We start from the raw sequence: 27,673 nt of genomic DNA, 5'->3' as shown, positions 1-27,673 counted from the left end.
GGGCTGGAATTCCGGGAATATTCCCCCCCTGGAATTCCGGGAATGTTTTCCCCCCCTGGAATTCCGGGAATGTTTTCCCCCCCTGGAATTCCGGGAATGTTTTCCCCCCCTGGAATTCCGGGAATGATTTCCCCCCTGGAATTCCGGGAATATTCCCCCCCTGGAATTCCGGGAATGTTTTCCCCCCCTGGAATTCCGGGAATGTTTTCCCCCCCTGGAATTCTGGGAATGTTTTCCCCCCTGGAATTCCGGGAATGTTTTCCCCCCCTGGAATTCCGGGAATGTTTTCCCCCTGGAATTCCGGGAATGTTTTCCCCGCTGGAATTCCGGGAATGTTTTCCCCCCCTGGAATTCCGGGAATGTTTTCCCCCCCTGGAATTCCGGGAATGTTTTCCCCCCCTGGAATTCCGGGAATGTTTCCCCTGGAATATTTCGGGGTTGGATCTCCTGGGATTTTAGGGCAGCTCCCCTGGAATTTTGGGAATGTGTCTCTGGAATTCTGGGGCTGCATCCCTGGGATTTTGGGGCCACATCCTCAGAATTTTGGGAATGTGTCCCTGGAATTTTGGAGCTGCATCCCTGGGATTTTGGGGCCATGTCCTTGGGATTTGGGGAATGTTTCCGTGGAATTTCAGGAATGCGTTCCCGGGATGTTTTTTTGGGAATGCGTTCCCGGGATGATTTTTTGGGAATGCGTTCCCGGGATGATTTTTTGGGAATGCGTTCCCGGGATGTTTTTTTGGGAATGCGTTCCCGGGATGTTTTTTCGGGAATGCGTTCCCGGGATGATTTTTTTGGGAATGCGTTCCCGGGATGATTTTTTTGGGAATGCGTTCCCGGGATGTTTTTTCGGGAATGCGTTCCCGGGATGATTTTTTTGGGAATGCGTTCCCGGGATGTTTTTTTTGGGAATGCGCTGCCGGGAAGCCGCGGGCTGCGAGAGGCTCTCAGGAATTCTTTATTCTGTAGGAATCGATCCCATTAAACTCCAGTGGTTTCACCCCTGCTGTGCCCTGGCCTGGATCCGGCTTTTCCCGGGAAAACTCCCGGGAATGGGGTGGGGGAGGGGCGGGGGGCTCCGGCTGCGTCCCCGAATTTTGGTCCTGGGCCCCCCCCCCCAAAAAAAAGGGACTTGGGAAGGGCGGGGGCCCCTCTGTCCCCTCCTGGTGTCCCCCTGTCCCCTCCTGGTGTCCCCCTGTCCCCTCCTGGTGTCTGTCTGTCCCCTCCTGGTGTCCCTCTGTCCCCTCCCGGTGTCCGTCTGTCCCCTCCTGGTGTCCGTCTGTCTGTCCTGGTGTCCCTCTGTCCCCTCCCGGTGTCCCTTTGTCCCCTCCTGGTGTCCGTCTGTCTGTCCTGGTGTCCCTTTGTCCCCTCCTGGTGTCCCTCTGTCCCCTCCCGGTGTCCGTCTGTCTGTCCTGGTGTCCCTCTGTCCCCTCCTGGTGTCCCCCTGTCCCCTCCTGGTGTCCCTTTGTCCCCTCCCGGTGTCTGTCTGTCTGTCCTGGTGTCCCTCTGTCTGTCCTGGTGTCCTTCTGTCTGTCCTGGTGTCCCTCTGTCTGTCCTGGTGTCCGTCTGTCTGTCCTGGTGTCCCTTTGTCCCCTCCTGGTGTCCCTCTGTCTGTCCTGGTGTCCCCCTGTCCCCTCCTGGTGTCCCTCTGTCTGTCCTGGTGTCCTTCTGTCTGTCCTGGTGTCCCTCTGTCCCCTCCTGGTGTCCGTCTGTCCCCTCCCAGTGTCCCTCTGTCTGTCCCTCTGTCCCCTCTGTCTGTCCCTCTGTCCCTCTGTCCCCTCTGTCTGTCCCCTCTGTCCCCTCCCTGTCCCCTCCCCGGGGCAGGATCCGGATTTTGGAGATTTTAATGTTAAAAACGGAAAGGGGGGGCGGGGGGAGGGGACACTGAGGGGACACCGAGGGGACATTGGGGGGGCACAGGGGGTGCAGAGGGGACATTGGGGACCCTGGGGACACCTTGGGGACACCCTGAGGACCTTGGGGACACCTGGGGACACTGGGGACACCCTGGGGACACCTTGGTGACACCTTGGGGACACCCTGGGGACACCTTGGTGACACCCTGGGAACACCCTGGGGACACCCTGGGGACACCCTGGGGACACTCTGGGGACACCTGGGGACACCCTGGGGACACTCTGGGGACACCCTGGGGACCCTGGGGACACCCTGGGGACACTCTGGGGACACTTTGATGACCCTGGGGACACTCTGGGGACACTCTGGGGACACTTTGATGACCCTGGGGACACTCTGGGGACACTTTGATGACCCTGGGGACACCCTGGGGACACTCCAGGTGTCCCCCCTGCCCAGCAGGCCAGGCCTGGGAGAGGGGGAGGGGAAATCCCGGATTTTCCTTCCCTGGGAAACTCCGGATCCTCCTCCGGGATTTGGGATTTCGGGATTTTGGGATTTCGGGATCGGGACAAGGCCCCCGACCCCCCCCCGCCCAAATCCCAACATTCCCAGGCCGGAATTCCAGGCTGGAATTACCCGGGAAAGGGGGAGGGAGAGTCCCAGCCCCAAATCCCCTGGAATTGCGGGAATTCCCCACCTGGAATTCCCCACCTGGAGGGAATCCCGCCGGGAATTCCACCTGGGAATCCCAGGAATTCCCACCAGGAATTCCCACCAGGAATTCCCCACCAGGAATTCCCCACCTGGAATTCCCCACCTGGAGGGAATCCCGCCGGGAATTCCACCTGGGAATCCCAGGAATTCCCACCAGGAATTCCCACCAGGAATTCCCACCTGGAATTCCCCACCTGGAGGGAATCCCGCCGGGAATTCCACCTGGGAATCCCAGGAATTCCCAACCAGGAATTTCCCCCCCCCAGCCACCCCTGGGGGCTTTTCACGGATTGGGAATGACCCCCCCCCCACAAGGCCGGGAATTCCGGGAATTCCGGGATCCCCCGCATTCCCTGGGATCAGGGGGGTGAATTCCAGGGAATTCCCAGCCCATCCCCCACCCCCCCATTCCCACGGGGATCCCTCCCCTCCCCCACGCTTTTCCCGCCGCTTTTCCTGGCTTTTTTCATGGAATTCTCCGGAATTCTGTCCCGTTTCTCCAGCAGCATCCAGGAGGAGGAAGAGGAGGATGAGGAGGATGAGGAGGAGGAGGAAGCCGCTCCTCCCTCGCCATTTTTCCACCCAAAACGGGGCAAAAACGGGAAAAATCCCCATTTCCTCCCCTTTTTCTCGGGACCGGGGGAGGGAAAAGGGAGAAGCGGCGGGAAGGGGAATTTTTTTTGTTGTTGTTTTTCCCGGTTTTTTTCCCCCCGTTTTTCCCGGGCTCTGGAATTTCACATGATGCCGTTGGTGAGGTACTGGAAGCCGTCGTAGAGCTTGGTGGTGATGGAGCGCACGGAGCCCTCGACCATCTGCTCCACCTGCAGCTGCAGCTGCTCCTCCGTCAGGTGCAGGTGGAAACGCTCCTTCAGGTGCCGGATGGTGGAGGAGCCGTGGAAGCACGGCAGCTGGGAGCCTGGGAAATAATGGGAAAAGGAATGGGAAAAATTATGGGAAAAATAATGGGAAAAATAATGGGAAAAATGGGGGGAAAATGGGGGGGAAATGGGGAAAAAAAGGGGGGGAAAATGGGGAAAATGGGGAAAAAAAGGGGAAAAATCGGAGTTGGGAGAGTGGGGAAATGGCAGCTGGGAGCCTGGGAAAGAGAAGGAAAATAATGGGAAAAATAATGGGAAAAATGGGAAAAACAATGGGAAATATGGGGGGGAAAATGGGGGGAAAATGGGGGGGAAAATGGGAAAAAATGGGGGGAAAATGGGGGGGAAAATGGGGAAAAAAAGGGGAAAAATCGGAGTTGGGAGAGTGGGGAAATGGCAGCTGGGAGCCTGGGAAAAAATGGGAAAAATAATGGGAAAAATAATGGGAAAAATAATGGGAAAATGGGAAAATAAATGGGGAAAATAATGGGAAAAGAAGGGGGAAAAAATGGGAAAGAAAGCGGCTCCTTCAGGTGCCGGATGGTGGAGGAGCCGTGGAAGCACGGCAGCTGGGAGCCTGGGAAATAATGGGAAAAGGAATGGGAAAAATTATGGGAAAAATAATGGGAAAAATAATGGGAAAAATAATGGGAAAAATGGGGGGAAAAATGGGGGGGAAATGGGGAAAATGGGAAAAAAAAATGGGGAAAAAATGGGGGGAAAAATGGGGAAAAAAAGGGGAAAAATGGGAGTTGGGAGAGTGGGGCAATGGCAGCTGGGAGCCGGGGACATAATGGGAAAAATAATGGGAAAAATAATGGGAAAAATAATGGGAAAAATGGGAAAAATAATGGGAAAAATGGGGGGGAAAATGGGGGGAAAATGGGGAAAATGGGGAAAAAAAGGGGTAAAATCGGAGTTGGGAGAGTGGGGAAATGGCAGCTGGGAGCCTGGGAAATAATGGGAAAAATAATGGGAAAAATAATGGGAAAAATAATGGGAAAAATGGGGGAAAAAATGGGAAAATAAATGGGAAAATAAATGGGGAAAATAATGGGAAAAGAAGGGGGAAAAAATGGGAAAGAAAGCGGCTCCTTCAGGTGCCGGATGGTGGAGGAGCCGTGGAAGCACGGCAGCTGGGGGCCTGGGAAATAATGGGAAAAGAATGGGAAAAATAATGGGAAAAATAATGGGAAAAATGGGAAAAATGGGGGGAAAATGAGAAAAAATGGGGGGGAAAATGGGGAAAAAAGGGGAAAAAATGGGGGGGAAAATGGGGAAAATGGGGGAAAAGGGGGGAAAATTCGGAGTGGGGTGAGTGGGGAAATGGCAGCTGGGAGCCTGGGAAATAATGGGAAAAATAATGGGAAAAATAATGGGAAAATGGGAAAATAAATGGGAAAATAAATGGGGAAAATAATGGGAAAAGAAGGGGGAAAAAATGGGAAAAGAAGGGGGAAAAAATGGGAAAGAAAGCGGCTCCTTCAGGTGCCGGATGGTGGAGGAGCCGTGGAAGCACGGCAGCTGGGAGCCTGGGAAATAATGGGAAAAGGAATGGGAAAAATAACGGGAAAAATAATGGGAAAAATGGGAAAAATAATGGGAAAAAATGGGGGGAAAAAGGGGGGGGGAAAATGGGGGAAAATGGGAAAAAATGGGGGGAAAATGGGGGGGAAAATGGGGAAAAAAAGGGGAAAAATCGGAGTTGGGAGAGTGGGGAAATGGCAGCTGGGAGCCTGGGAAAGAGAAGGAAAATAATGGGAAAAATAATGGGAAAAATAATGGGAAAAAATGGGGAAAATGGGGGGAAAATAAATGGGAAAATAAATGGGGAAAATAATGGGAAAAGAAGGGGAAAATGGGGGGAAAAATGGGGAAAAAATGGGAAAGAAAGCGGCTCCTTCAGGTGCCGGATGGTGGAGGAGCTGTGGAAGCACGGCAGCTGGGAGCCTGGGAAATAATGGGAAAATTATGGGAAAAATTATGGGAAAAATAATGGGAAAAATGGGGGGAAAATGGGGAAAAAATGGGGGGGAAAAATGGAAAAATAATGGGAAAAATAATGGGAAAAAAAGGGGAAAAAATGGGGGGAAAAATGGGGAAAATGGGGAAAAAAAAATGGGGAAAAAATGGGGGGGAAAATGGGGAAAAAAAGGGGAAAAATCGGAGTTGGGAGAGTGGGGAAATGGCAGCTGGGAGCCTGGGAAAAAATGGGAAAAATAATGGGAAAAATGGGAAAAATAATGGGAAAAATGGGAAAAATAATGGGAAAAATGGGGGGAAAAATGGGGGGGGGAAAATGGGAAAAAAAAATGGGGAAAAAATGGGGGGGAAAATGGGGAAAAAAAGGGGAAAAATCGGAGTTGGGAGAGTGGGGAAATGGCAGCTGGGAGCCTGGGAAATAATGGGAAAAATAATGGGAATAATGGGAAAAACAATGGGAAAAAAAAATGGGAAAACAATGGGAAAAATGGGAATCTGGGAGTTGGGAGTGGGGGGAATGGGGGAAGTTGGGAATGTGGGAGCTGAGAGCAGAATTCCCACCTATGGAAAACGGGGCTGGGATGAGGGGTTGGAACGGGGGAATTCCTTGGGGAAAAGGAGCTTTGGGATGGGAGGAGCGCCAGAATTCCCAGGAATTCCCAGGAATTCCCATGGAATTATTCCCAGGAATCCCATGGAATAATTCCCACCTTGCTGCACGATCTATCAGAGACCGGGAGATGGAAAACGGGGCTGGAATGAGGGGTTGGAACGGGGGAATTCCTTGGGGAAAAGGAGCTCTGGGATGGGAAAAGTGCCAGAATTCCCAGGAATTCCCAGGAATTCCCATGGAATTAATCCCAAGAATCCCATGGAATTATTCCCAAGAATCCCATGGAATTATTCCCAGGAATCCCATGGAATAATTCCCACCTTGCTGCACGATCTATCAAAGGGAGCTCAGAGACGGGGAGATGGAAAACGGGGCTGGGATGAGGGGTTGGAACGGGGGAATTCCTTGGGGAAAAGGAGTTTTGGGATGGGAGGAGCGCCAGAATTCCCAGGAATTCCCAGGAATCCCATGGAATTATTCCCAGGAATCCCATGGAATTATTCCCAGGAATTCCCATGGAATTAATCCCAATAATCCCATGGAATAATTCCCACCTTGCTGCACGATCTATCAGAGACCGGGAGATGGAGAACGGGGCTGGGATGAGGGTTCGGAACGGGGGAATTCCTTGGGAAAAAGGAGATCAGGGATGGGAGGAGCGTCAGAATTCCCGGGAATTCCCAGGAATCCCCATGGAATTATTCCCAGGAATTCCCATGGAATTATTCCCAGGAATTCCCATGGAATTATTCCCAGGAATTCCCATGGAATTATTCCCAGGAATCCCATGGAATTATTCCCAAGAATCCCATGGAATTAATCCCAAGAATCCCATGGAATAATTCCCACCTTGCTGCACGATCTATCAGAGACCGGGAGATGGAAAACGGGGCTGGGATGAGGGGTTGGAACGGGGGAATTCCTTGGGGAAAAGGAGTTTTGGGATGGGAGGAGCGCCAGAATTCCCAGGAATTCCCAGGAATCCCATGGAATTAATCCCAGGAATTCCCATGGAATTAATCCCAAGAATCCCATGGAATTATTCCCACCTTGCTGCACGATCTATCAGAGACCGGGAAATGGAAAACGGGGCTGGGATGAGGGGTTGGAACGGGGGAATTCCTTGGGGAAAAGGAGCTCTGGGATGGGAGGAGCGCCAGAATTCCCAGGAATTCCCAGGAATTCCCATGGAATTATTCCCACCTTGCTGCATGATCTCCACGATCTGCACCACCCTGTCCATGTGCTTGCGGGCGGCGATCAGCCCCTGCAGCATCAGCATCTTGTAGTAGTTGAACATGTCCCCGTCCAGGCCGCCCATCACCTGCCGGGAGGGGAGGGGGGGAAAAAAAAACCGGGAATGGCCGGGGAAAAAAAAAACCGGGAATGGCCGGGAATTCCCACGGGGAATGTCCTGGGGAACTCACGTCCACGAACTCGGTGGTGAGCTTGAAGGCGGAGGTCTCGAAGCCGAGGTTGCGGGGGGAGCTGGAGAGGATGAAGCCGAAGTCGATGTGGATGATGTGGCCCTCCGAGTCCAGCAGGATGTTCCCGTTGTGCCTGCGGGGAATTCCAGGGAATTCCTGGGAATTCTGAGCTGGGAATGGCGGGATCTCGAGGTGGGGGAGGAGGGGGGGGGGGGGGTGATGTGGAAATGGTGGGGGGTTGTGTGGGAGTCACGTCGAAATGTGATGGGATTCCATTAAAATTACAGGGAATTCCAAGGAATTCCATGGAAATCACATCCAAGTCACAGGGAATTCCATGGAAATCACATCAAAATTCCATGGAAATCCCATCAAAATCCCATGGAATTCCATGGAAAGCACATCAAAATTAAATGGGATTTCATGGAGATCAAATCAAAATTACAGGGAATTCCAAAGAATTCCATCAAAATCCCATCCAAATCCCAGGGAATTCCATGGAAATCCCATCAAAATCCCATGGAATTCCATGGAAATCCCATCAAAATCCCATGGAATTCCATGGAAATCCCATCAAAATCCCATGGAATTCCATGGAAATCACATCAAAATCCCATGGAATTCCATGGAAATCACATCAAAATCCCATGGAATTCCATGGAAATCCCATCAAAATCCCATGGAATTCCATGGAAATCACATCAAAATCCCATGGAATTCCATGGAAATCCCATCAAAATCCCATGGAATTCCATGGAAATCCCATCAAAATCCCATGGAATTCCATGGAAATCCCATCAAAATTACAGGGAATTCCATGGAAAGCACATCAAAATTAAATGGGATTTCATGGAGATCAAGTCAAAATTACAGGGAATTCCGAAGAATTCCATCAAAATCCCATCAAAATCCCAGGGAATTCCATGGAAATCCCATCAAAATCCCATGGAATTCCATGGAAATCCCATCAAAATCCCATGGAAATCACATCAAAATCCCATGGAATTCCATGGAAAGCACATCAAAATCCCATGGAATTCCATGGAAATCCCATCAAAATCCCATGGAAATCACATCAAAATCCCATGGAATTCCATGGAAATCACATCAAAATTACAGGGAATTCCAAAGAATTCCACCAAAATCACATGGAATTGCATGGAATGCCATCAAAATTACTGGGAATTCCATGGAGATCACATCAAAATCACATGGAATTACACGGAATTCCATCAAAATTACAAGGAATTCCATTAAAATCCCATGGAATTCCATTGAAATCCCATCAAAATCCCAGGGAATCCCATCAAATCAAAACCAACAAAAATCCCCCCAAAAAATCCAACCAAAAAAATAGAAAAAAAGGGGAAAAAATTTTAAAAAACCCCAAAAAATAAAAAAAAACACCCCAAAAAAAATTCAAAAAAATTCCAAAAATAATCTTAAAAAATTCAAGAACAATCCAAAAACAATTCAAAAACAATTCCAAAAAAACCCCAAAAATTCCAAAACAATCCCAAAAATAATTTTAAAAAATACAAAAAAAATACAAAAAAATAGAAAAAAAAATACAAAAATAATTCCGAAAATAATTTTAAAAAATCAAAAAAAAATCCCCAAAAATTAAAAAAAAACATCAAAAAAAATTTTAAAAAATCCAAAAATAATTTTAAAAAAATCCAAAAATTTTTAAAAATAAAATAAAAAAAATCCAATAAAATAAAAAAACCCAAAAAATTCCAAAAAAATAAAAAAACCCAAAAAAAATCAAAAAAAAATCCAGAAAAATAAGAAAATCAAAAATAAATAAAAAATTCCAAAAAGTCCAAAAAAAATTCCCAAAAAAAAATAAAAAAAAATCCGAAAAAAATCCAAAAAATAAAAAAAATCAAAAATAAATCCAAAAAAATAAACAAAAAATCAAAAAAGTCCAAAAAAAACCCCAAAAAATTTCCAAAAAAAATCCAAAAAAAAATCCGAAAAAAATAATAAAAAAATCAAAAATAAATCAAAAAAAAAATCCAAAAAAAATTCAAAAAGTCCAAAAAAATCCCCAAAAAATTTCAAAAAAAATCAAAAAAACCCGAAAAAAATTTAAAAAATCTAAAAAATCAAAAATAAATCCAAAACAAAAATAAAAAAAAAAAAATCCAAAAAAGTCCAAAAAAACTCCCCAAAAAATTCCAAAAAAAATCCAAAAAGATCCGAAAAAAATCCGAAAAAAACCAAAAAAAAATCAAAAATAACTCCAAAAAAATCCAAAAAAAATCCAAAAAAAATCCAAAAAATTCCCAAAAACTTCCCAAACAATTCCCAAACTCCCCCCAACTCTTCCCATACCTGTCCTTGACCTGCAGCAGGTAGCACACCAGGCAGTAGCCGGCGCAGCTGCGCACGAAGTTGCGCTGGGCCGTGAGGAAGGACTCGGAGTTGGCGCTGCCGTGCTCCTGCAGGAAATAATCCAGCAGCGACAGCGCCGACTGCTTCTTGATCTGGTGCAGGGACACGGCGCTGAGCACCGGCTCGATCATCCCGCTGTCCGCAGAGATCACCAGGATCTGGTACGGCTTGATCCACAGGGGAACCCGCTCCTGCTCCCAGATGGACTGCGGGGATTGATTAATAACGGGAATTAATTAATAACGGGAATTAATAACAGGGATAATCCACAGGGACACGGCGCTGAGCACCGGCTCGATCATCCCGCTGTCCGCAGAGATCACCAGGATCTGGTACGGCTTGATCCACAGGGGAACGCGCTCCTGCTCCCAGATGGACTGCGGGGATTAATAATTAATGGGAATTAATAACGGGAATTAATAACAGGGATAATCCACAGGGACACGGCGCTGAGCACCGGCTCGATCATCCCGCTGTCCGCAGAGATCACCAGGATCTGGTACGGCTTGATCCACAGGGGAACCCGCTCCTGCTCCCAGATGGACTGCGGGGATTGATTAATAACGGGAATTAATTAATAACGGGAATTAATAACAGGGATAATCCACAGGGACACGGCGCTGAGCACCGGCTCGATCATCCCGCTGTCCGCAGAGATCACCAGGATCTGGTACGGCTTGATCCACAGGGGAACCCGCTCCTGCTCCCAGATGGACTGCGGGGATTGATTAATAACGGGAATTAATTAATAACGGGAATTAATAACAGGGATAATCCACAGGGACACGGCGCTGAGCACCGGCTCGATCATCCCGCTGTCCGCAGAGATCACCAGGATCTGGTACGGCTTGATCCACAGGGGAACCCGCTCCTGCTCCCAGATGGACTGCGGGGATTGATTAATAACGGGAATTAATAACGGGAATTAATAACAGCGATAATCCACAGCGGGATGTGTTCCGGCACTGAGCACCGGCTCGATCATCCCGCTGTCCGCAGAGATCACCAGGATCTGGTACGGCTTGATCCACAGGGGAACCCGCTCCTGCTCCCAGATGGACTGCGGGGATTAATTAATAATGGGAATTAATAATTAATGGGAATTAATAATGGGGATAATCCACAGGGACACGGCGCTGAGCACCGGCTCGATCATCCCGCTGTCCGCAGAGATCACCAGGATCTGGTACGGCTTGATCCACAGGGGAACCCGCTCCTGCTCCCAGATGGACTGCGGGGATTAATAATTAATGGGAATTAATAATTAATGGGAATTAATAACGGGGATAATTAATGGGACACGGCGCTGAGCACCGGCTCGATCATCCCGCTGTCCGCAGAGATCACCAGGATCTGGTACGGCTTGATCCACAGGGGAACCCGCTCCTGCTCCCAGATGGACTGCGGGGATTAATAATTAATGGGAATTAATAATTATTGGGAATTAATAATGGGGATAATCCACAGGGACACGGCGCTGAGCACCGGCTCGATCATCCCGCTGTCCGCAGAGATCACCAGGATCTGGTACGGCTTGATCCACAGGGGAACCCGCTCCTGCTCCCAGATGGACTGCGGGGATTAATAATTAATGGGAATTAATAATTAATGGGAATTAATAACGGGGATAATTAATGGGACACGGCGCTGAGCACCGGCTCGATCATCCCGCTGTCCGCAGAGATCACCAGGATCTGGTACGGCTTGATCCACAGGGGAACCCGCTCCTGCTCCCAGATGGACTGCGGGGATTAATAATTAATGGGAATTAATAATTAATGGGAATTAATAACGGGGATAATTAATGGGACACGGCGCTGAGCACCGGCTCGATCATCCCGCTGTCCGCAGAGATCACCAGGATCTGGTACGGCTTGATCCACAGGGGAACCCGCTCCTGCTCCCAGATGGACTGCGGGGATTAATAATTAATGGGAATTAATAATTATTGGGAATTAATAATGGGGATAATCCACAGGGACACGGCGCTGAGCACCGGCTCGATCATCCCGCTGTCCGCAGAGATCACCAGGATCTGGTACGGCTTGATCCACAGGGGAACCCGCTCCTGCTCCCAGATGGACTGCGGGGATTAATTAATAACGGGAATTAATTAATAACGGGGATAATCCACAGGGACACGGCGCTGAGCACCGGCTCGATCATCCCGCTGTCCGCAGAGATCACCAGGATCTGGTACGGCTTGATCCACAGGGGAACCCGCTCCTGCTCCCAGATGGACTGCGGGGATTGATTAATAATGGGAATTAATTAATAACAGGAATTAATAACGGGAATAATCCACAGGGGAACGCGCTCCTGCTCCCAGATGGACTGCGGGGATTAATTAATAACGGGAATTAATTAATAACGGGAATAAATAAATAACAGGAATAATCCACAGGGGAACGCGCTCCTGCTCCCAGATGGACTGCAGGGAGAAATAATTAATGGGAATAAATAAATAATGGGAATAAATAACGAGAATAAATAATGGGAATAAATAAATAATGGGAATAAATAATGGGAATAAATAAATAATGGGAATAAATAATGGGAATAAATAAATAATCGGAATAAATAATGGGAATAAATAAATAACAAGAATAAATAATGGGAATAAATAATGGGAATAAATAAATAATGGGAATAAATAATGAGAATAAATAATGGGAATAAATAAATAACGGGAATAATCCACAGCGGGATTCATTCCATCAAATCAAATCAAAATCCCATCAAATCCAATCAAAATCCCATCAAATCCAATCAAAATCCCATCAAATCCAATCAAAATCCCATCAAATCCAATCAAAATCCCATCAAATCCAATCAAAATCCCATCAAATCCAATCAAAATCCCATCAAATCCAATCAAAATCCCATCAAATCCAATCAAAATCCCATCAAATCCAATCAAAATCCCATCAAATCCAATCAAAATCCCATCAAATCCAATCAAAATCCCATCAAATCCAATCAAAATCCCATTAAATCCAATCAAAATCCCATCAAATCACAAAACAATCCCAGCAAATAAAAAACAATCCCATTAAAATGACTTTTTTCAGGAATGGCAGGAATTCCACAAGGATTAGAGTTTTTCTGGGAATGTTCCAGGAATTTTCCAGGAATTTTCCAGGAATCTCCTCACCTGGAGCTGTTTGAGCACCTGGAATGCCCTAAAAAAACTCCCTAAAAATCCCTAAAAACTCCATAAAACCCCCTAAAAACCCGGGAATTTTTTTGGGAATGACGGGAATCTCTCAGGGATCGGGAATTCCGTTGGGAATTCCTTGGGAATCTCCTCACCTGGAGCTGTTTGAGCACCTGGAATGCCCTAAAAAAACTCCATAAAAATCCCTAAAAATCCATAAAAACTCCATAAAACCCCCTAAAAACCCGGGAATTTTTTTTGGGAATGACGGGAATCTCTCAGGGATCGGGAATTCCGTTGGGAATTCCTTGGGAATCTCCTCACCTGGAGCTGTTTGAGCACCTGGAATGCCCTAAAAAAACTCCATAAAAATCCCTAAAAATCCATAAAAACTCCATAAAACCCCCTAAAAACCCGGGAATTTTTTTTGGGAATGACGGGAATCTCTCAGGGATCGGGAATTCCGTTGGGAATTCCTTGGGAATCTCCTCACCTGGAGCTGTTTGAGCACCTGGAATGCCCTAAAAAAACTCCCTAAAAATCCCTAAAAATCCATAAAAACTCCATAAAACCCCCTAAAAACCCGGGAATTTTTTTTGGGAATGACGGGAATCTCTCAGGGATCGGGAATTCCGTTGGGAATTCCTTGGGAATCTCCTCACCTGGAGCTGTTTGAGCACCTGGAATGCCAGCAGCTCCTGCCGGAGGTCGTCGCCGCATTTGACGATGACGGAGAGGAGGCGCCAGGAGGGGAGGTGGCCGTAGGGAGAGGCTTCCCGGATTCTCCTGAGGGGAAAAATCGGGAAAAACGGGATCAGCCCGGGATCTGCAGGTTGGGGAATGCTCTGGGAATTCCCTGGAATTGTCTTTGTGCCACCCAGTCCCGTTAAAATCCCATCAAAGTCCACGGAATTCCATTAAAATCCCATTAAAATCCCATCAAATCCCATCAAATCCCATCAAATCCCATAAAATCCCATCAAACCCCATTAAAATCCCATCAAAGTCCATGAAATCCCATAAAATCCCATAAAATCCCACAAAATCCCATCAAATCCCATTAAAATCCCATCAAATCCCATTAAAATTCCATAAAATCCCATTAAAATCCCATCAAATCCCATTAGAATTCCATAAAATTCAGACTCCATGAAATTCACAACATCCCAATTGAATCCCATCAAATCCCATTAGAATTCCATCAAATCCCATCAAATCCCATTAAAATCCCATTAAAATCCCATCAAATCCCATTAAAATTCCATAAAATCCCATTAAAATCCCATTAAATTTCCATAAAATCCCATTAAAATCCCATTAAAATTCCATAAAATCCCATTAAAATCCCATTAAATCCCATTGAAATTCCATCAAATCCCATTAAAATCCCATTAAAATCCCATCAAATCCCATTGAAATTCCATCAAATCCCATTAAAATCCCATTAAAATTCCATTAAAATCCCATCAAATCCCATTGAAATTCCATCAAATCCCATTAAAATCCCATTAAAATCCCATCAAATCCCATTGAAATTCCATAAAATCCCATTGAAATCCCATTAAAATCCCATCAAATCCCATTGAAATTCCATCAAATCCCATCAAATCCCATCAAATCCCATCAAACCCCACCAGGAACACGGACGAGACCTCCCAAAATTCCTCCATCCCGGGAATTTTCCCGCTTTTCCCCCAGGAAGGAATTCAGGGCTCGGAACGGTTTTATCCCGGGACAAACCCGACGCTTCCGACTTCGGATCCGCCCGAAAATCCCGGGAATTTGGGCAAATCCCCAGATGGGGGCGGGGCCGCCGTCGATTCCCGGGTTTTCCCACGGAATTCCCGGGAATTCCCTACCTGACTTTCTCCTGCCAGGGCTCCTTGAGGGCCACGGCCGACGGATCCTCGGGATCCCTCCGGAATGAGGTGGGAGTGTGGGCCAGCTGCTCCGACAGCCGCCGCCTGCCGGGACAATTCCCCGTCCTCAGGGAAAATTCCCGGAAAAACGGCGGAATTCCAGGGGTTTTTATGGAGGGAAATTCCCGGAAAAATGGCGGAATTCCAGGGGATTTTATGGGGGAAAATTCCTGGAGCAATGTCAGAATTCCAGGGATTTTTAATGAGGGGAAATTCCTGGAGGAATGTTGGAATTCCAGGGGTTTTTAATGAGGGAAAATTCCCGGAAAAACGGCGGAATTCCAGGGGATTTTATGGGGGAAAATTCCCGGAAAAATGGCAGAATTCCAGGGGATTTTTAATGAGGAAAAATTCCCGGAAAAATGGCGGAATTCCAGGGATTTTTAATGAGGGAAAATTCCCGGAAAAACGGAGGAATTCCAGGGATTTTTAATGAGGGAAAATTCCCGGAGGAATGTTGGAATTCCAGGGATTTTTAATGAGGGAAAATTCCCGGAGCGATGTCAGAATTCCAAGGGATTTTTTTGAGGGAAAATTCCTGGATTTTTGCTCTGGGTCATGCCAGAATTCCAGGATTTTATGCGGGAAAATTCCCAGAGCAACATTGAAATTCCGGGGATTTTTAATGAGGAAAAATTCCCGGAGCGATGTCGGAATTCCAGGGAATATTTACGACAGAAAACTCCTGGATTTTTCCTCTGGGAAATGCCGGAACTTTGGGGATTTTTTTTTTTTGAGGGAAAATTCCGGATTTTTTCCTCTGGGGAACGCCAGAATTCCGGGGTTTCTGCTGGAAAAACCCCGGGATTTTCCCCCGGCTCACCGGATGTCTCCGGCGGCGATGAAGACGGGCTCTCGGCTCTCCTGGCTGGTGATGGAATCCACGGAAAACTGGGAGATGTTGTCGCAGCTGTTGGTGTGCATCTCCGGGAGCTGCGGGAATCCCGGGAAAACCCCACCAAAATCCCATCAAAATCCCATCAAACCCCATAAAATCCCATAAAATCCAATCAAACCCCATCAAAATCCCATCAAAATCCCATCAAATCCCATCAAATCCCATCAAACCCCACAAAATCCCATCTAATCCCATCAAAATCCCATCAAACCCCACAAAACCCATCAAAATCCCATCAAATCCCATCAAATCCCATAAAATCCCATCAAAATACCATCAAAATCCCATCAAAATCCCATCAAACCCCATAAAATCCCATAAAATCCCATCAAAATCCCATCAAAATCCCATCAAACCCCACAAAATCCCATCTAATCCCATCAAAATCCCATCAAACCCCACAAAACCCATCAAAATCCCATCAAATCCCATCAAATCCCATCAAATCCCATAAAATCCCATCAAAATACCATCAAAATCCCATCAAAATCCCATCAAATCCCATAAAATCCCATCAAAATCCCATCAAAATCCCACCAAATCCCATTAAAATCCCATAAAATCCCATCAAACCCCACAAAATCCCATCAAAATCCCATCAAATCCCATAAAATCCCATCAAATCCCATTAAAATCCCATCAAATCCCATCAAATCCCATTAAAATCCCATCAAACCCCATAAAATCCCATCAAAATCCCATCAAACCCCACAAAATCCCATTGAAATTCCATCAAACCCCACAACATCCTGTGAAATCCCATCAAATCCCATCAAATCCCATCAAATCCCATCAAATCCCATTAAAATCCCATCAAATCCCATCAAATCCCATCAAATCCCATCAAACCCCACAAAATCCTGTGAAATCCCATAAAAATCCCATCAAATCCCATCAAATCCCATCAAATCCCATCAAATCCCATCAAATCCCATTCCCACCATTCCCACTTCCATGGTGACCCTGACCCTCTGGAAAACCCCATTCCCACCATCCTGGTGCCACCAGAACACCCAGAACCTTCTGGAAAACCCCATTCCCACCATCCTGGTGCCACCAGAACACCCAGAACCTTCTGGAAAACCCCATTCCCACCATCCTGGTGCCCACCAGAACACCCAGAACCTTCTGGAAAACCCCATTCCCACCATCCTGCTGCCACCAGAACACCCAGAACCTTCTGGAAAACCCCATTCCCACCATCCTGGTGGCCACCAGAACACCCAGAACCTTCTGGAAAACCCCATTCCCACCGTCCTGGTGCCACCAGAACACCCAGAACCTTCTGGAAAACCCCATTCCCACCGTCCTGGTGCCACCAGAACACCCAGAACCTTCTGGAAAACCCCATTCCCACCATCCTGCTGCCACCAGAACACCCAGAACCTTCTGGAAAACCCCATTCCCACCGTCCTGGTGCCACCAGAACACCCAGAACCTTCTGGAAAACCCCATTCCCACCGTCCTGGTGCCACCAGAACACCCAGAACCTTCTGGAAAACCCCATTCCCACCATCCTGGTGGCCACCAGAACACCCAGAACCTTCTGGAAAACCCCATTCCCACCGTCCTGGTGCCACCAGAACACCCAGAACCTTCTGGAAAACCCCATTCCCACCGTTCCCACCTCCACCTGCAGCTCCACGATGTCATCCACGGACCAGGCCTCGTCGTCGTTGTCGTAGTTGGGGACGGTGCTGAAGCTCCCGGCTCTCTGCTCCGGGCCCATCCCGCATTCCGGAAGGTTCTCGGCCGAGCGCGTGCTCCGGATGCGGTTCTCCGGGATCCGCGCCGGGACGCTGGCCGTGTCGAAGTTGTCGCATTCCAGGACTTCCACGTAGATTAAATAGGGAGCCTGGGAAAAGCGGGAATTTGGGAATGTCGGATCCCGGATATTCCCGGGGTTGTTGTTTCGGGGGATCCGTGGGTTTGGAGAGGGAGGAAAAGGTGGAGATTCCAGAGGGGGTTGGAAGTTGGAGGTTCTCAGGGGTTTGTGTCCAATTCCAGCTGTCCCAACTTTCCCAGTCCTGGAATTGACACCTCCAGGAGTCTCCCGTTGCTCCCGGTCCTGGAATTGACGCTTCCAAGTCTTCCCCACCATTCCCAGCACTTCCCAAATCCCAAATCCCATTCCCACCATTCCCAAATCCCGTTTCCCATCCCAAATCCCATTTCCCATTCCCAAATCCCATTTCCCATCCCAAATCCCATTTCCCATTCCCAAATCCCATTTCCCATCCCAAATCCCATTCCCACCATTCCCAAATCCCGTTTTCCCGTACCTTATCCTTGGAGTTGAGCACCACGGCCTGGGAGTGCGGCACCCTGACCACGTGGTGCTGGAAGGCGGCACCGCCACCATTCCCAAATCCCAAATCCCATTCCCACCATTCCCAGATCCCGTTTCCCATCCCAAATCCCATTCCCACCATTCCCAGATCCCGTTTCCCATCCCAAATCCCATTTCCCATCCCAAATCCCATTTCCCATCCCAAATCCCATTTCCCATCCCAAATCCCATTCCCACCATTCCCAAATCCCATTCCCACCATTCCCAAATCCCATTCCCACCATTCCCAAATCCCATTTCCCATCCCAAATCCCATTTCCCATCCCAAATCCCATTCCCACCATTCCCAAATCCCATTCCCACCATTCCCAGATCCCATTTCCCATCCCAAATCCCATTCCCACCATTCCCAAATCCCATTTCCCATCCCAAATCCCATTCCCACCATTCCCAGATCCCATTTCCCATCCCAAATCCCATTCCCACCATTCCCAAATCCCATTTCCCATCCCAAATCCCATTCCCACCATTCCCAGATCCCATTTCCCATCCCAAATCCCATTTCCCATCCCAAATCTCATTTCCCATCCCAAATCCCATTCCCACCATTCCCAAATCCCATTCCCACCATTCCCAAATCCCATTTCCCATTCCCAAATCCCATTTCCCATCCCAAATCCCATTTCCCATCCCAAATCCCATTCCCACCATTCCCAAATCCCATTCCCACCATTCCCAGATCCCATTTCCCATCCCAAATCCCATTTCCCATTCCCAAATCCCATTTCCCATCCCAAATCCCATTCCCACCATTCCCAGATCCCATTTCCCATCCCAAATCCCATTCCCACCATTCCCAAATCCCATTTCCCATCCCAAATCCCATTTCCCATCCCAAATCCCATTTCCCATCCCAAATCCCATTCCCACCATTCCCAAATCCCGTTTTCCCGTACCTTATCCTTGGAGTTGAGCACCACGGCCTGGGAGTGCGGCACCCTGACCACGTGGTGCTGGAAGGCGGCACCGCCACCATTCCCAAATCCCAAATCCCATTCCCACCATTCCCAGATCCCGTTTCCCATCCCAAATCCCATTCCCACCATTCCCAAACCCCAAATCCCATTCCCACCATTCCCAAATCCCATTTCCCATCCCAAATCCCATTTCCCATTCCCAAATCCCATTCCCACCATTCCCAAACCCCATTTCCCATCCCAAATCCCATTTCCCATCCCAAATCCCATTTCCCATCCCAAATCCCATTCCCACCATTCCCAAATCCCATTTCCCATCCCAAATCCCATTTCCCATTCCCAAACCCCAAATCCCATTCCCACCATTCCCAGATCCCGTTTTCCCGTACCTTATCCTTGGAGTTGAGCACCACGGCCTGGGAGTGCGGCACCCTGACCACGTGGTGCTGGAAGGCGGCACCGCCACCATTCCCAAACCCCAAATCCCATTCCCACCATTCCCAAATCCCATTCCCACCATTCCCAAACCCCAAATCCCATTCCCACCATTCCCAAATCCCATTCCCACCATTCCCAAATCCCGTTTCCCATCCCAAATCCCATTCCCACCATTCCCAAACCCCAAATCCCATTCCCACCATTCCCAAACCCCAGATCCCATTCCCAAATCCCATTCCCACCATTCCCAAATCCCATTTCCCATCCCAAATCCCATTTCCCATCCCAAATCCCATTTCCCATCCCAAATCCCATTCCCACCATTCCCAAATCCCATTTCCCATCCCAAATCCCATTCCCACCATTCCCAAATCCCGTTTTCCATCCCAAATCCCATTCCCACCATTCCCAAATCCCATTTTCCCGTACCTTATCCTTGGAGTTGAGCACCACGGCCTGGGAGTGCGGCACCCTGACCACGTGGTGCTGGAAGGTGGCACCGCCACCATTCCCAAATCCCAAATCCCATTCCCACCATTCCCAGATCCCGTTTCCCATCCCAAATCCCATTCCCACCATTCCCAAACCCCAGATCCCATTCCCAAATCCCATTCCCACCATTCCCAGATCCCGTTTTCCCGTACCTTATCCTTGGAGTTGAGCACCACGGCCTGGGAGTGCGGCACCCTGACCACGTGGTGCTGGAAGGCGGCCGTGGGCAGCCAGGCGCGCGCCGGCAGTTTGTGGTTGAGCAGGGACAGCTCCGAGATGAGGCGCTGAGTCTTCTGCTCCTTGGTGGGGAGTGTGGCCAGGCGCTTCCCGATGGCCATCAGGGATTTGATGAATTCCCGCTCCGGAGCCAGCCGGGCCGGCTGGGAAAGGGATTCCATGGAAAAAAGGGGGGAAAACGGGAGGGAAGTGGAGGTGATGTCAGTGGGTTTCAGTGGGAGCAAATTCCTGCTCCTCCCTCATTTCTGTCCTTCCCCAATTCCTGCTCCTCCCTCATTTCTGTCCTTCCCCAATTCCTGCTCCTCCCTCATTTCTGTCCTTCCCCAATTCCTGCTCCTCCCTCATTTCTGTCCTTCCCCAGTTCCTGATCTTCCCTCATTTCTGTCCTTCCCCAATTCCTGCTCCTCCCTCATTTCTGTCCTTCCCCAGTTCCTGCTCCTCCCTCATTTCTGTCCTTCCCCAATTCCTGCTCCTCCCTCATTTCTGTCCTTCCCCAACTCCTGATCTTCCCTCATTTCTGTCCTTCCCCAGTTCCTGATCTTCCCTCATTTCTGTCCTTCCCCAATTCCTGATCTTCCCTCATTTCTGTCCTTCCCCAACTCCTGATCTTCCCTCATTTCTGTCCTTCCCCAATTCCTGATCTTCCCTCATTTCTGTCCTTCCCCAATTCCTGCTCCTCCCTCATTTCTGTCCTTCCCCAACTCCTGATCTTCCCTCATTTCTGTCCTTCCCTAATTCCTGATCTTCCCTCATTTCTGTCCTTCCCCAACTCCTGATCTTCCCTCATTTCTGTCCTTCCCCAATTCCTGATCTTCCCTCATTTCTGTCCTTCCCCAATTCCTGCTCCTCCCTCATTTCTGTCCTTCCCCAATTCCTGCTCCTCCCTCATTTCTGTCCTTCCCCAGTTCCTTCTCTTTTCCAGCTCTTCCCATTCCAAGGTTCAGCCAGGCTGGATGGGAAAGGGATTCCATGGAAAAAAGGTGGGAAAACGGGAGGGAAGTGGAGCTGATGTCAGTGGGTTTCAGTGGGAGCAAATTCAGGAATCTTCCCTCATTTCTGTCCTTCCCTAATTCCTGATCTTCCCTTTTCCTGATCTTCCCTTTTCCTGCTTTTCCCTCCTCCCTTTTCCAGCTCTTCCCATTCCGGGCTCAGCCGGGCCGGCTGGGAAAGGGATCCGATGGAAAAAAGGTGGGAAAACGGGAGGGAAGTGGAGCTGATGTCAATACTGGGAGAAAATTCCTGCTAATCTCCCATTCATGTCCTTCCTTAATTCCTGATCTTCCCTAATTCCTGATCTTCCCTAATTCCTGATCTTCCCTAATTCCTGATCTTCCCTTTTCCTGCTTTTCCCTCCTCCCCTTTTCCAGCTCTTCCCATTCCGGGCTCAGCCGGGCCGGCTGGGAAAGGGATTCCATGGAAAAAAGGTGGGAAAACGGGAGGGAAATGAAGCTGACGTCACTGGTTTATTGGGAACAAATTCCTGCTCCTCCCTCATTCCTGTCCTTCCCTCTTCCCACTTTTCCCTTCTCTTCCCTTCCCCTCCCTCTTCCCAAATCCCGGAAATTTGGGATCCCCACCCATCCCCCAGCGGCTTTTCCTTCCTCCCAGAATTCCAGAGCCGACATTCCCAGCGGGATCTCACTGGATTCCTGGGATCTGGGATTATTCCCATTCCCAGGATTTGGGAGGATCTGGAGCTCATGGATTTGGGAGGATCCTGACTCCCATCCCTCTGGATCCCCCTCCAGATTCCCGGGATTTGGGATGACCCAGATTCCCGGATTTTTGGGATGATCCTGACTCCCATCCCTCTGGATCCCCCTCCAGATTCCCAGGATTTGGGATAACCCAGATTCCCGGGATTTGGGATAACCCAGGTTCCCAGGATTTGGGAGGATTCTCTCTCCCATCCCTCTGGATCCCCCTCCAGATTCCCGGGATTTGGGAGGATCCTCTCTCCCATTCCTCTGGATCCCCCTCCAGATTCCCGGGATTTGGGATAACCCAGGTTCCCAGGATTTGGGAGGATCCTCTCTCCCATTCCTCTGGATCCCCCTCCAGATTCCCGGGATTTGGGGTAACCCAGATTCCCGGGATTTGGGATAACCCAGATTCCCAGGATTTGGGAGGATCCTCTCTCCCATCCCTCTGGATCCCCCTCCAGATTCCCGGGATTTGGGATGACCCAGATTCCCGGATTTTTGGGATGATCCTGACTCCCATCCCTCTGGATCCCCCTCCAGATTCCCGGGATTTGGGGTAACCCAGATTCCCGGGATTTGGGATGACCCAGATTCCTGGGATTTGGGAGGATCCTCACTCCCATCCCTCTGGATCCCCCTCCAGATTCCCGGGATTTGGGAGGATCCTCACTCCCATTCCTCTGGATCCCCCTCCAGATTCCCGGGATTTGGGAGGATCCTCACTCCCATCCCTCTGGATCCCCCTCCAGATTCCCGGGATTTGGGAGGATCCTCACTCCCATCCCTCTGGATCCCCCTCGGGATTCCCGGGATTTGGGATAACCCAGATTCCCGGGATTTGGGAGGATCCTCACTCCCATTCCTCTGGATCCCCCTCGGGATTCCCGGCATTTGGGATAACCCAGATTCCCGGGATTTGGGATGACCGGGATCCCCGGGATCGATTCCCGAGGCGTCCCAATCCAACAATCCCACCGGGATTCGGGATTTCCCTTTGGATGCAGGAGCCCCTCCCTCCCCCTCACGGATCCCAAATTCCCGCTCCACATTCCCAAACCTCGGGAACAGCCGAGGGCCGATTTTTCGGGATCATGCTGGAAGAGGCGCATGCAGAAAGCCACGCACGGGAAAAAAAAAAAAAACCCGGGAATATCGCGCAGCCAAAGGAAAGGATCGGGAAAAATCAGGGAAAAGAAGGATCGGGATGGGCATTCCCAGCTGGGAATCCGTTGGATTTCTAGTCCATGTCCAAAAATTCCCTCAGGAATTCCAGGATAACGCTCGGCTTCCCTGCCCCCAGCTGGAGAAATATTCCAGAGGTTCCCGATCGCGGCCGGATCCCAAAAATCCCAGCGGCTCTCCGTGGATTGAATCCCATTCCTGCGAAAACCGGGATGCTTCCCGGATTTTCCCGCGGAATTCCGGTGGTTCTGAGCTTCGTGATCCTCCCATCCAGGTTTTCCGTGGATTTTGTCCCCTCGGAATACCAGGAAAAGCTTTTCCCGGCGGAATATCCCAAGGAATTTGGGAATCTGGGATCCATCCGGGGATCCCTCTGGATCCGGGGGAGTTTTGGGATTCCCGGCTTTTCCAGGGATCCCAAAACGCTTCCCAAGGATCTTCTCCCAACCTCAGGAATATTCCAGCGGTGCCGGGATCCGTTCGGAGCCTCTGGAATTCCGGGATTTCCAGCGGGAAACTTGGGAATCTTGGACCTTCCAAGCCAGAGGCGCTGGGAAATTCCATCCCATTCCAGAGGGGAAATTCCAGAGGGAATCTTCGTCTTCATCCCAATTCAAAGGGAAATTCCAGGGAGAATCTTCCTCTTCATCCCAATCCAAAGGGAAATTCCAGAGGGAAAATTCCAGAGGGAAAATTCCTCTTCATCCCAATCCCGAGGGAAATTCCAGAGGGAAAATTCCAGGGAGAATCTTCCTCTTCATCCCAATCCAAAGGGAAATTCCAGAGGGAAAATTCCAGAGGGAAAATTCCAGAGGGAAAATTCCTCTTCATCCCAATCCAAAGGGAAATTCCAGAGGGAAAATTCCAGAGGGAAAATTCCTCTTCATCCCATTCCCGAGGGAAATTTCATCCCATTCCAGAGGGAATTTTCCTCTTCGTTTTCCAGGTGGGAATCTCCTCTTCATCCCATCCCAATCCAAAGGGAAATTCCACCGGGAATTTCCCTCTTCATCCCATTCCTCATCCCAGCATTCCCGAGGATCCTTCCCACACCAGGACTTCCCATTATTCCTGCAGAACATTCCATAGGGAATGAAGGAATTATCCCAGTTTTCCGTTGATTCCCGAAAAAGAAATCCCGGAGAGGAGCCGTTGGCTGGGCTGGGAGGAGCAGGAATGGGTGGAAATCAAGGAATTCCTGGAATTTTGGGTGGGAATTTGGGGCTTGGAGCTCATCCCGTTATCCCTAAAAAGCAGCAGGATTTAGGACGAGCCCGAAATTTGGGATCAAATCCCAACAAAATTCCCAAATCCGGGCGCGGGAACGATCCCTGGGAATCGCCAGCGGGATCAGAGCCGGGCTGGAATCCAGGAATCCCCGGGAAAAAAAATCATGGAATTCTCCCCCAAAACCCCCGTGCTGGAGGAAATCATGGACTAGGCATTCCCACCGGGAAGAGGAGGGAAAGATTCCAAAACAAAAAAAAAAACGGGAAAAGGGCTCATTCTGGAGAGAAAAATCAGGGAAAAACGCCAGGATTCGATTGGAATTTCCATGGAAAATTAAAAAAAAAAAAAAAAAAGAAGGAATTAATGAAATCAAGGAATGATTGGTTGGGGAAAAAAAAAATCATGGAAAAAAAAAAAAGCAACTTAATCCCATCCGGCCGAGAATTTTGGGAGCCGAATTCCAAGGGAAAACAGCATTTCCTCTTCCACCTGCACGGGAAAAACGGGAATTTCCTCATTCCCAGATGGGAAAAATGGGATTTTTTTTTTTTTTTTCTTGATTTTATCCAAGGGGAATGAATTTTCCTGGAATTCCCATTCCGAGGTTTTGGTGTTTGGTTGTTTTTTTTTTTTTTGGGAATATCTGGGGAATGCTGGGAAATTCCAGAGGGTCGGAAATCGAGGAAATGCTGCGGCAGGAAAGAGGGAACCTCCGGAAAATGGGATCGGAACTTACGGGAGCCAGGGATTTATCCAGGCTTTCCGTACTCGAGGAGAATTCCTGGGAAAAGCAGGAAAAAAAGGGGAATTTGGGGCAGTTTTTTTTGGGAATTTTTTTTTTTTTTTTCCATAGGGAAGAGAGGAAGGAAAAAGGGAAAAGGGGGAGAAAAAGCAAAGTTTAGCTCCGGGTTCACTTCCAGCAATTCCCAAGTTTTTTTATTTTGGTCCCATCCCCTTGGAATTCCTGCGGATTTTTCCCGGGAAGGAAAATCCCACGGATCTCAAGCGGGATGGGATCAAAGCGGAGCAGAATTCCCAGGATTTTCCCGGTTTTCCTCCTCTCCGGGATTCATTATCCCAGCCCAGAAGGACCAGGATGGATCCAGCTCCGAATTCCTTGGATTTCTGACCTGTTCCATCACCAAATCCATGTTTTTCCTCCTTCCCTGGATTCCAGTTTATCCCTAATTTCAGCATTCCCACGGAAACGATCCCGAAAATTCCCCGAATCCCAATTTTTGGGGCCATTTGAATCCCGGAGGAATTCCTGATTTCTCCCAAGAATTTTCCTGCGATTGTCACATTTCCCTCCAAGCTCTATCCCAAGGGATTCCCATCCCAAATATCCCGAAATTCCAGCGCTTGGACTCCATCATTCCACAATTTCCTTCCTGAAAGGGATCCAGTGGAGCTTCCTCATGTGAAAACCGGGAATTCTGGGGCCAAAATTCCCAAAAATTCCCATAAAAAACGGGACAACCAGGTTGGGATCCCACACGGAGGGAAAACTGATGGGAAATGATCCCAAATTTTGAGTTTTGGGATCATTTCCCGTCAATTTTCCCAGCTTTTTCCACGGAATTCCCGGATTCCTGAGGGAAAACCACCCAACGCTTCCAAGAATTCCGGGATTTTTGAGGGATATTTGGGATCCAGGGCTGGAGTCTCCCCGGTTTTGTGCTTTCCCAGTTTTTTCTGGATCGTTTCCAGGAGTTTCCTCATCCATAATTTATGGAAAAGCTCTGGTTTCCACCTCCTCCTTTTCCATATTAAAAATTCATCCCAGAGGGAACGGCCCCGGATTTTTCCGGGGCGTTTTGATCCCGAATCCAGCCTGGAAAATTCCTTCCCAATCCTTCCTTCCATCCTCATCCCAAATTCCCAGAGTTTGAAACAATCCTTGGCTCCTTCCAAGGATTCCCAGCGGAATTCCCAGCAGGATCGAACCTTGGATTCCTGATCCATTTCCCAGGAATTCCTGGGAATTCCCATTCATTCCCATTCATTCCCAGCCATTCCCAGTCATTCCCAGTCATTCCCATTCAATCCCAGTCGTTCCCAACCATACCCAGCCATTCCCAGCCATTCCCATTCATACCCAACCATACCCAGCCATTCCCATTCATTCCCAGCCATTCCCATTCATTCCCAACCATTCCCAGCCATTCCCATTCATTCCCAGTCATTCCCAACCATTCCCAACCATTCCCAGTCATTCCCATTCATTCCCAGCCATTCCCAGCCATTCCCAACCGTTCCCAACCATTCCCAGCCATTCCCAGCCATTCCCATTCATTCCCAGCCATTCCCAGCCATTCCCAACCATTCCCAACCATTCCCAACCATTCCCAACCATTCCCAGTCATTCCCATTCATTCCCAGTCATTCCCAACCATTCCCAGCCATTCCCAACCATTCCCATTCATTCCCAGTCATTCCCAACCATTCCCAGCCATTCCCAACCATACCCAGCCATTCCCATTCATTCCCAACCATTCCCAGCCATTCCCATTCATTCCCAACCATTCCCAACCATTCCCAACCATTCCCATTCATTCCCAGTCATTCCCAACCATTCCCAGCCATTCCCAACCATACCCAGTCATTCCCAGTCATTCCCAACCATTCCCAACCATTCCCATTCATTCCCAGTCATTCCCAACCATTCCCAGTCATTCTCAGCCATTCCCATTCATTCCCAGTCATTCCCAGCCATTCCCATTCATTCCCATTCATTCCCAGTCATTCCCAGCCATTCCCAGTCATTCCCAGCCATTCCCAGCCATTCCCATTCATTCCCAGCCATTCCCATTCATTCCCATTCATTCCCATTCATTCCCAGTCATTCCCAGCCATTCCCATTCATTCCCAGTCATTTCAAACCATTCCCAACCATTCCCAACCATTCCCAACCATTCCCAGTCATTCTCAGCCATTCCCATTCATTCCCAGTCATTTCAAACCATTCCCATTCATTCCCAGCCATTCCCAGTCATTCCCAGTCATTTCAAACCATTCCCATTCATTCCCAGCCATTCCCAGTCATTCCCAGCCATTCCCATTCATTCCCAGCCATTCCCATTCATTCCCAGTCATTTCAAACCATTCCCATTCATTCCCAGCCATTCCCAGCCATTCCCAGCCATTCCCATTCATTCCCAGTCATTCCCAACCATTCCCATTCATTCCCAGCCATTCCCATTCATTCCCATTTGTTCCCAACCATTCCCAGTGATTCCCAGCCATTCCCAGTCATTCCCATTCATTCCCAGTTG

At 48.8% G+C, this 27,673-nt stretch overlaps 1 protein-coding gene across 1 annotated transcript in view; it reads right to left on the bottom strand.

The window, feature by feature from the left end:
* Positions 1-938: 938 nt before the first annotated feature.
* The window catches only part of PI4KB (phosphatidylinositol 4-kinase beta), a 32,020-nt gene continuing 5,285 nt past the window's right edge, over positions 939-27,673 (bottom strand). Inside the window, exons 4-13 of the mRNA XM_088068518.1 lie at positions 25,135-25,179; positions 20,199-20,426; positions 17,477-17,704; positions 15,775-15,884; positions 14,892-14,996; positions 13,695-13,818; positions 9,816-10,081; positions 7,476-7,608; positions 7,252-7,372; positions 939-3,490 (exon numbers count right to left, since the gene is read on the bottom strand). Coding sequence (XP_087924644.1) covers positions 3,309-3,490; positions 7,252-7,372; positions 7,476-7,608; positions 9,816-10,081; positions 13,695-13,818; positions 14,892-14,996; positions 15,775-15,884; positions 17,477-17,704; positions 20,199-20,426; positions 25,135-25,179 — 1,542 coding nt within the window. The 3' untranslated portion in view covers positions 939-3,308. The remainder of the gene's footprint in view (positions 3,491-7,251; positions 7,373-7,475; positions 7,609-9,815; positions 10,082-13,694; positions 13,819-14,891; positions 14,997-15,774; positions 15,885-17,476; positions 17,705-20,198; positions 20,427-25,134; positions 25,180-27,673) is intronic.

This window comes from Pseudopodoces humilis, chromosome 31 (genome assembly GCF_049639895.1).
Source record: "Pseudopodoces humilis isolate 2021_Gansu_Grassland_sample_001 chromosome 31, ASM4963989v1, whole genome shotgun sequence".
NCBI lineage: Eukaryota > Metazoa > Chordata > Aves > Passeriformes > Paridae > Pseudopodoces > Pseudopodoces humilis.
This window is presented reverse-complemented; position numbering and strand designations above follow the sequence as displayed.